This window comes from Montipora capricornis, chromosome 6, assembly GCF_036669925.1.
Source record: "Montipora capricornis isolate CH-2021 chromosome 6, ASM3666992v2, whole genome shotgun sequence".
In the NCBI taxonomy this organism is placed as follows: Eukaryota; Metazoa; Cnidaria; class Anthozoa; order Scleractinia; family Acroporidae; genus Montipora; species Montipora capricornis.
The window spans coordinates 52,231,663-52,241,662 of record NC_090888.1 but is presented as its reverse complement, the minus strand read 5'-3'; the positions used below and the strand labels follow the sequence as shown (position 1 = coordinate 52,241,662).

At 42.2% G+C, this 10,000-nt stretch overlaps 2 protein-coding genes across 2 annotated transcripts in view; one reads left to right on the top strand and one right to left on the bottom strand.

The window, feature by feature from the left end:
- LOC138052459 (uncharacterized) overlaps positions 1-3,105 on the bottom strand; it is a 5,516-nt gene extending 2,411 nt beyond the window's left edge. The window contains exon 1 of the mRNA XM_068898965.1: positions 1-3,105. This exon is cut by the window's left edge and continues 2,411 nt beyond it. Within this exon, the coding sequence (XP_068755066.1) occupies positions 1-2,979 (2,979 nt within the window). The 5' untranslated portion in view covers positions 2,980-3,105.
- A 5,174-nt stretch (positions 3,106-8,279) lies between these two features.
- The window catches only part of LOC138052458 (uncharacterized), a 3,917-nt gene continuing 2,196 nt past the window's right edge, over positions 8,280-10,000 (top strand). The window contains exons 1-3 of the mRNA XM_068898964.1: positions 8,280-8,376; positions 8,497-8,565; positions 9,060-9,203. Coding sequence (XP_068755065.1) covers positions 8,311-8,376; positions 8,497-8,565; positions 9,060-9,203 — 279 coding nt within the window. The 5' untranslated portion in view covers positions 8,280-8,310. The remainder of the gene's footprint in view (positions 8,377-8,496; positions 8,566-9,059; positions 9,204-10,000) is intronic.

The window sequence follows — 10,000 nt, the reverse complement described above, 5'->3', positions numbered from 1 at the left end:
CGACGCTAACCCTAAGGGATCATATATCTTTGCTAACTTCCCCAGAACTTCTCTCTTGGTGACATTCTCGATAGCTTCCGGAAAGCTGATTTGGATTTTGTCCGTGGCCTTGTTCCAGCGCACACCGAGCAATTTCGTTTCTCCTCCTTTTACACCCAACTGGTCTTTGGCGTAGGTTTGGGCTTCGCATCCTTGAGAACTCTGCTGTTCTTCTGGTCCTTCCTCTCGATATTCTGGCCGCTCTAGGATAGGGACATTAGAGTGCCATTTATGTAGCTCGAATTTTGCCTCTCTGAAGATGGTCTGGGACATTTTCTTTAAATGCTGTGCACGCGCGATCGTTTTATCGCCGCTGATTAGGTCATCGACGTAAAGGCTTCTTCTTATTTCCTCTACTGTGTCTGGATACTTGTGTTGGAGGTTGTTAAGATGCTGTTCGATTTCTCCGCCCAACAGAAATGGCGACGTTGACATCCCGAACAGCGCCCGTGTGAAACGCAGGGTTTCGACTTCCTTGCTCTCCAAATCTCTCAACCAATGAAACCGCATTGCGTCTCGGTCTTCCTCTCTTATTCGCACTTGCAAGAAGGCTTGCCTTAGGTCTCCAGCTAATGCCACTGGGTGGAAGCGGTTCCTTGTCAGCACACTCCAGAGCTTGTTCTGCAATGGTGGCCCAGTCTCAAGGCAATCGTTGAGGGATGGGGCCTGGTGGTAGGCTCGCGCAGAAGCATCATAGACAATGCGGATTTTTGTGCTCTCCGCCGTCTCTCGCACCACTGGTTTGTGTGGGATATAGAATTCTTTGCCTTCTGGTTCGCCTTCGGCACTTTCGACTATTCCTTGGGCTAGTTGATCTCGGATGATTTCATCGTACTTTTCCAACATCCCTGGTTGCTTCTCCAGCTTCTTTACGAGGTTCTCCAGGCGTTTCAGACTTCCTGGCTTATTGTTGGGAAGAGGTGGATGGTTGCCCTTCCAGAGTAAGCCAGTCTCGTACCATCCTTCTGGGTCCCTTAGGAGTTGCTCCTTGAACTCTTCGTAAACGAGGTCTTGATCGCCAACCGAATGGTCTTGTAATCCGAGCACGTCAAGTCTGCAGAGGTTCTCGTAGTCAACAGCGGAAGTTTGTGTTAGGAACATACTGGTGAGATTTGGTTCACTTCCGGGTGACAAGATAGTCCACCCCAGGCGCGTCCATTCTGCGATGGGTTCTCCGGGTTTGCCGATTCTGGGTGTGGTCTCTGTTTTGACTTGAGCGTACTCGCTGGCACCAAGGATAAGGTGAACTGGTAAATCCCTTTTCGTATCGATGTCGTCCATTTCTACCCCTTTCAGATGATGGTATCGTCCAATCATGTCCTTGTATCCCGGGTTGCCTAAGCTGAGCAGGACACCACGATTTACTTTGGTTACCTCGGTCCGAAGCTGAAATGCACCTGATAAGCTCTTAACGACGACTTCATGGATTTCAATCTCTCTTGTTGTTGCCTGCATCATCATTTCGATTCGTTTCAGCTCTTTTCGCACTGGTTGTTTCCTTAGTCGGTCGAGTAATGCGGCAGAAGCATATGAGCTCCCAGCACCGGTATCAAGTAGGGCACGACAATGTATCCCTCCCACGTTAACTACAACGACTGGATAGGTAACCGCGCCTCTTCCGGTTGCCACTAACATATGTTCTTGATGCTGAGATGTTTTCTCACAGATAGATGAATGATGACGCCGTTTGCAAATTCTGCAGGTGGAAGTGCTGCGACATTCTGAGGCCTTATGATTTGCACCAGTACAATTGAAACAAAGTTGTTTTACGTTCAACAGTCTCCTTCGTTCTTGTATCGTGGTGACTTTATCGCAGTTGATGGACTGGTGAGATGAATTATCGCAGTAAACGCACGGCTTTCTTCTGGGGTCTTGTTGGTTGGCCTGGTACGTCCTTGATCGAGGTGGCTTAGGCAGCGTTGGTTTTTCTTGCTGATATTTATCTTCCAATTTCGGAGGGTTTCTTTCTGTCCACTTGCGCAAGGCTTCAAGTAGTTTCGGAAAATCCCATTCCTGCCAGTTGTCATCAGTGCGCACCAGGTCACCTTTTATACCCTCCAACTTGTCGAGCGTCATTCGAACGTAACCATTGATTTCCTTTAATTTACCCATAGTCTCCAATGCTTGAAGATTTGGGGACAACTTCTGGTAAAATTCCATGATTTTGTTGGGGTTCGTTCCATGGATAGCGGGCAAAGACATTACGTTGTTTACATACGCGTTAACTATTTCGCTAACCTTTCCATAATTAGTGTTCAAAATGCTTTTCGCCCTCTCGTAGCCTTCTATAGTAAAGGGTAGGCCGTCAACTGTTGTTCTAACCCGTGGCTCCAGCAGCTCCTTCAGATAAGAAAATTTGGTGATTTGGGGCACATCAGCCGAGTCAATTTCTGCTTTGAACTGGTTCCAAAACCTCAGCCAATCTGTATGCGTGCCATTGAACCTTGTAATTTGTAATTTGGGCAGCTTCGCGTTGATTGATTGTTCTTTAATCTGGCATTTTCGGTTTTCTTCGATTTTCGCCTCGTATTTAAGTTTCTGCTCTAATTTTTCCTTTTCAAAACGCATCTCTTCTTGAAATTTCTTTTCTCTAATTACAGCTGCTTCATCTTCCTCCCTTTTCTTTTCGTTTTCGAGCGCCGCGCTCCTGAACGTCTTAATTTTTGACCCGAGGTTGTCAATGGCCTTTTCAAACACGCTTAATTTTTCTTCAAGGTCTGTGCTCCATTTTAAGATTTCTTCTCCGTCATCCCCCTCTTCGAACCTCAATTCTTGTACTCTTACCTTGAGGTCATGAACTTCGTCCACTTTCTTGGTTAAAGTTGTTTTCAATCTCTCTACTGATGCGAAGTTTTCCTTTTTCACAGCGTCGCTTGTCTGTCCATTCGTAAAGGTGAGAAGTTGTAGTTTCGCCTCTATTGATTTGTAAAGGTCTTCCATGCTTTCCAGTGTCCTGGCGGGGTCGCCACTTTTGTCGTGAACGGGTCTCGCGACAAATAATCACGCGCTTGATGTAATTTTAAAATTATTTATTTTCCTACGATTCTAGCTTGACACGTTGTCTCTGAAAAACTCTCCTCTCATACAGCACAAAAAAAGGTCTAAAGTTCACCGAGATTATATTTCCAATAGCTTACATTTCAAGTCTTAGGGTTCGGCAGTTCGGGTTTCAAAATCACGCAATGTAACGCTAACGTCCGCGACACCTTATCAAAGTCATCTGGAAAGGGTAAGGGTAGGAAAGGGAATTTTCGGATTGTGTAGCAGCTTTTTTAAAATGGGTAAAATTTGTTATTGTAGCAGCTTCTCAGTATAGATAGATTTAACCTGACGTCACAGCCGTCACAACAGCCATTTTGCTGCACATACCTAACAATAGAGAACAAGACGCCATAACGGCGTATCCTTGGGATGTACAAAGAGTTAACACAAATTGTGCAGTGAACTACAACTACGGGTTAACTTCGGAAAATGGGGAGAGATTACCAGAAAGATTATCTGTAATTTGACTAGAAGTCATTTGTTGTAAAAACAGAGAGAGGTTGTCTCTTATTATTACTTCACAGTCGGTTAGTGCGCGGCGTTGGTGCAAGAGGTCCTGAGTTCGATTCCCGGATCTCGCATCACCTTGTTTCGACTTCTTTCCTTTCCGTGTAGCTAAGTAGCTTTAAATACCCGTAAAACGGAGCGCTGATGGAGAGTAGGGAGTAAAATGAACGCACCGTCGACCTTAGGTTTGTCAGTTGAATTACTGTTACGAGTTATCGACGTTAAATATGGTTACTGTACTTTTTACTTTAAATGGAAACAACGAGGCCCAGTTAGGGGTTATCAGGATACAGGATATTTTGCTTTAAAAATTAGGAGGCAGTTTGCCGTAGTGGTAAGGGCGTTTCCTTGAGATTCGGAGATCCCGGGTTCAAGACCCGCTCTGACCACTCGTTGAATTGATTCCAGGTAGTCCCTGGTTCAACTTCCCAGCTGGACTTGTAAATAGCCGACTGGTTTGCCTCCGGCCATTCAGGATTCTTAACAGTTGTTCTTGTTGTTGCTGTTCTGTTCCGTCGTTTCGTTGTGTTTCATTGGCCCTGAAAAGCCCCTATGGGGAGCGGTCGATTAAGTATGTATTTTATTGCATTGTATTGTATAAGGGATACGGGATATTTGGGGGGAAAGTTAACGGGATACCAAACTGGCATTGTAGAGATACAAACCAAAGGAATTAAAAATGAGGATACAGGATATTTAGGCCAAAAGCTAATGGGATGCTGGATACGTACATCCTCCCCCTCCTTCCCCTAAAGGGGTCTCAACAATCAGCACAGCAATACTACCATAATTTACGTTTACTAAAGCTTGTTGAGGAATGTCAGGATACAGAGGTGAGATTTCTTTGGAATACTGACTGGAGATCGGCCGCTTCATTCCAAGTTGCTTTGCTTTGTGTATAAAACAAAATAGAGTAATCTGTGTTTTTTGTATTTGTTTGTTTAAGGCTTTTTTCTAATATTCTTTCCGCGTTTTTGATTCCTGTTCTAGGTGGAATTGATTTATTTTTTGTTGTTGATATGAACTGATTAGAGTGTGATTTGAAGTGCTAAGTTTCTACTCCATATGAACCATGTCATCGTTCGTCCTACTGATGCAAATGGGCCCATACACAATGACAGAGAGAAACTCTGACCAGGGTGGGAATTGAACCCACGATCTTCGGGTTAAATTACCGCTGCTCTACCGACTGAACTACAAGGTCAGACGGGAGTAGGTCGTCGTGGGACCTGAAGATGTTAGTTCAAGTCACGGCAATGAACATGCAATGAACATGTACAAGTACAAGGAAGGATTACGTTTTTGCAAACGTTGGCCGTGTAGCACTTAAATTTGAACAGGCTTAACTGATTAGAGTGTAATGTGAAGTGTTAAGTTTCTACCCCATTTTGTAGCTCAGTCGTTAGAGCAGCGGTGATCTAACCCCGGAAGGTCGTGGGTTCAATTCCCACCCTGGTCAGAGTTTTTACACTCTAATCAGTTAAGCCTGTTCAAATATAAGTGCTACACGGCCAACGTTTGCAAAAACGTAATCCTTGCTCGTACTTGTACATGTTTATTGCCGTGACTTTAACATCTTCAGTTCCCGCGGCCTGCTCCCGTCTGACCTTGAGGCTCAGTCGTTAGAGCAGCGGTGATCTAACCCCGGAAGGTCGTGGGTTCAATTCCCACCCTGGTCAGAGTTTTTTTCCGTCCTTGTGTATGAGCCCATTTCTATCAGTAGCTAGGGCTAACGCTCACGTGGTTCATATGGGGTAGAAACTTAGCACTTCACATTACACTCTATTAAACCAGTCAGTACGTCTGTTCAAATATAAGTGCCACACGGCCAACGTTTGCAAAAACGTAATCCTTCCTATCTTTGATATTAGTTTAGGTGTCTACTAAAGTTGAGCCCTTCCTATTGGGGTTGGTACTTGGATGGGAGACCAATGCGAAGCCCAGTCTCACTTGGGTGACTTGAACAAAAGCATTCAGGTAGACGAGTTGAACGATCTATCGACCCAACAGTTGGCAGATGTGATCAATGCAGCTCTTTTAGAGCAACTAGAGCAGTATTGTCTGCCACACCTTCTGGACCAGTTGTCATTCGAGGCACTTCCAATTTCAGTACTACCACTACTATATACTTTTTAAAGATTTTTTTCTTTACTTGATATCATTGTTGTTTTAGGTTGTTAAAGACTACTCTCCAATCTTCTTTTCACGTTTTTTAAATTTTTGTATTGGGAAACAAACAGTGCCGCTGCTAAGCGGGTGTTAACTCACACAGCATGTGAGCGTTCTGAGCCTGATTGCCACTTTTTTCTTTCACGAATTATGTTGTTGTCATTTATATAACAGATTATGTATAATTTACTAGGAGTAATCAAAGATTAATAAGTGCGTGCGAAGTTCAATGAATTTAGCTAAAATCATACAAAAAACATAGGAGGAAATTAATTGAGACATTAAATGAGAAAGACGAAGTATTTAAACGGCAACGTGAAAAATAGTAACTTTAATAGTGAACCCAAAAATGTAAGAAAACATGTCTATCTACTTAGTTACAATGTAGTTCAGATACTGATTGTGCTTGAGTAACTTTTGTAACAGTAACATGATTGATAGAAACTTGAATAGTTGCAAGGGAAAATGTAATAAGACATGTCAATCTACTCAGTATCTTGAAAAACTGAAAATAGTGGCATTTTTATGTAAGCTTACTGCCGGTTTAACTTTGTTGCTCACCACAGCTGAATTAGTTTTACAACTGAATGGGCTCAATGACCACCGAGTACAACAGCGACTGAGTTCGTTTGGTTTGAGACTGCAACGGGTCAGTTGGCTCAATGGCCGCCAAGTAACACTATACTTGGTTCGTTTCGTTTGCGACCACAACGGGTCAGTTGGCTCAATGGCCGCCAAGGAACACTACTTGTTTTGTTTGTTTTGAGACCAAAATGGGTCAGTTGGCTCAATGGCCGCCAAGCAACACTACTTGGTTCGTTTTGTATGCGACCACAACGGGTCAGTTGGCTCAAATATGGCGAACAATGAAAAACAGACCACGTCCTGGTTGACGCACAAGGTCCAGAAATGGTACCCGCATTCCTCAGGCTTTGATAAGCAGCTACGAAATTCTTCAACAACATTGAGAAATAACTTACCGAGAAAACAGCAGCAGCTACGAAATTCTTCAACAACACGTCCGCAGCAGCTACGAAATTCTTCAACAACACGTCCGCCAACACCCGATGTTCGATGTTCGCGAAGAAGACAGAATACGGAGTTTAAGATCTACGATGCAACGATAACGAAAACGTCATTCAAAATTGCAAGTTCAGGTTTATTAATTTTTTTTCGTGATTATGTCGGTTTGTCTAACTTCTAAAAACTAGCTCAACTTTCCAGGAACTGAATCAGGAGGTGCGGTGTTGAAGCAGAAAATTCAAATTCGCTGCCTTGAGTTCACGTTCTTCGTAAAACTTGAAAACTGGTCATTGTACGTCGCAGATGTGCCGAAAACGTGAAAGAAATGTACAAAAATGAATAAATGCACGTGCACAGCGTGCAAGCTATTGTTTTTGCTCATTAAATATGCAAAATTTGTGACGTTTTCTTTGCCGTCGCGTCGTTTATCTTAAACTCCCTAATTTTGTGTCGCACAAGGCAGAATCCTTTGCACAACAAGAATGTGACGTCATAACTGCCCACCCGATAGAAAGCCCAAAAAGCCCTCAGAGCTTTCGCTAGCGTTCACAGGAAACCCACGAAATTAGGAAGCGTTATCCTTCGTCGAACGCAATAACTGTCTTTTGTCTCCCCGGGTGGGTAGGGGAGAGTTCGAAGTTTTCACTGAAGTAACAGTTAAGCCCTTTCGAATGGGGTTCGAACTCGGATGGGAGACCATCGGCAAATCCTAGTAACGAAGACGTTAATCTTTTTTTTATTTACTTGATTTCTTTTTGTATTGTGGAACCTCGCTCCACGGACTCCTGTATATAGCGGACAGTTCGTTTGTCCCGACGAAAAGATCATATACTTTCTTCAAAATTTACTGCTTCATACGGACACCGGTTGAGGACAACGGACAAATTTCTGTGTCCCGGGTCACAAACGCTCATATATCGCCAACCCCGCTTTACGGACACTGACCATGGCTACGTGCGCACTGTCTATTTTCATTGTCGCAATTATGTGCTGATCGTACACATTGCACCCTTTTCAAATAATGACAGATTTCTACGGCTTTAGTATTATTTTTTACTAACAAAAGATAAGCAAACTATATCGTGACATAGTACAAGGAGTACGTTCTCCTTACCTTAAAGTTTGTCGTTGTCAAACAAAAAACATCCGTCCCCTTTATCAAATACTTTCAGATGTGAGGTTACTGTGTCAATCATCGCGGGCGGAAAGGATTCCTAACTAAGTTGTGATCGAGTGGTCTAGCGCGCGCTCAAAATGCTAAAAGCTGGGGAAAGAGTGGGAGTGTTAATCGCCGTACGGAAGTATGGAAATTCTGAAGGGAATAAAATTGGATTCCCTGAGTGGGGCTTAATTTAATATCCGTGGGGCACATTTGTGACTACGAAGAAGAAAAATTAGATACGCGATCGGTTTTATACCGTTGGGCTGCATTCCACGGGAAACATGGCCAACATGGCCGCCTCATCACGTGATTGAAATGGATTCGAGGTGATTCCGAAAGAGGCCTGGTATTGACGTCGATTTTCCAAGATGGCAGGCGGCAGGTACTCGTTCCCGTACGGGCCAAGTCCAACGGACGAAAGCCTTAAATTAAAGGTATCATTTGATCTTTACACACCTACAATCATATTCTTTATAACTGCCTATTCTTTGTCTGGTTTTATATGTCTATATATGTATAGTAGACCCGATTTGTGAAAAATTATGTTTTCGCAGGCAAAGTATGCTGCTGAGTACAAGGCCACCGGACAGTGGAAACCTCCCGAGCAATGTAGCGATATAATTGTTAGTAAAACGTGAATTTAAAACCTTGCAGGCAATGTAGTTATCTAGCTTATCGCTTTTCCTTTTTGTTAGACATGATCGATATTTTTCTTGCTACTTTTGATCGATGTACCGAATATTATTAAATGCACTGGCAAGAGTCTATTTTATTTATTTATTTATTTATTTATCTATTTACAATTTAATGTCAACAACTACATGTAAAAAATATTTAAGAAATATTATCAATAAAAATGGAGGAGGCCATAAGGATAATCTGTTAAAGAGCAATCAAACACTACATAATAAGGTACAACTATAGAATATATATATATACCAATTCTAACAAATTTAATTAGACTACATCTTGAAAACCATTTAACTAATACTTTTGTAAATCCGCTCCCACTCCACAATTAGGATAGCATAACGTTTTTAAGACCATGTTACTACTGTTTCGTCTATCGTTTTTCAAGAGTCAGATTTTTAATGTAAGATTTTGTCTTGGTTGACAGAGAGACCCAGCTATTGAAAGATTTGGTTGGATCAGAGAAAACCCAGATCTGTACTTCAAGTGGAAGCCTCGCAGTGTGCGCAATGCAGTGATATTCTGTCTGATGATACCAGGAGCCATTTTACTATTTGCAAAGACACAAGAGGTTAGATGTTCATTGTAAAGGTAGTTCGCAAGCAATCCCTAGTGACGAAGGGAACAATGTTGTTGAATACAAATGCTGGTGTATGAACAAAAGAAGCTATGTGTAATGAGAGAGCTAAAGTGTTTAACTTATTGTTGTGCACAGACATGGTAACAATGACATAATGTCAAATCTAAGCATGTTTGTCTGAGAGCAGATAATGAGAGTCTCATTTTCATAGTGTGGGAACCACTTTGGCATTCATCATTATTTCATTCACCCCTAAACCGGCCTAAACCGGCCATACTCAAAGTGTTTTACTCTGTCTAATGCGAGACGATTTTACTCGTCAACGGGGAACCCCCAGGAGTCAATTGCTTAATATGTGTAATTGCATTAAAGAATAAAATTGTTATAATAATAATTATTATTACTTTATATTACTTTATATTAATATATTAGTAATATATTTAACAATTATTCCATGAGCGCGCGTTGGATATGAGATGGTGAATAGCCAACGAGGCGCGTAGCGCCGAGTTGGCTATAACCAGTCTCATATCCAACAAGCGCGAATGGAATAATAATTGTCTTATTAAATTCCTTAAACTCCAAATATTTGGAAGTATGAAATACGAGCAAAAAAAGAGAGAAAGTATGAGCGAAATAGAGAAAACTTGATGAAGATGCAATGTTGTGTAACACCTTGTGGTCAGACAGACGTAGGCTTATCACTTTAACATTTCTTGCCTTTTTGTGTACTTCTTAACGTCGGAATTGATCCAGGCTTTCCACAAAAAAAGTTTCTTTTCTTTTTT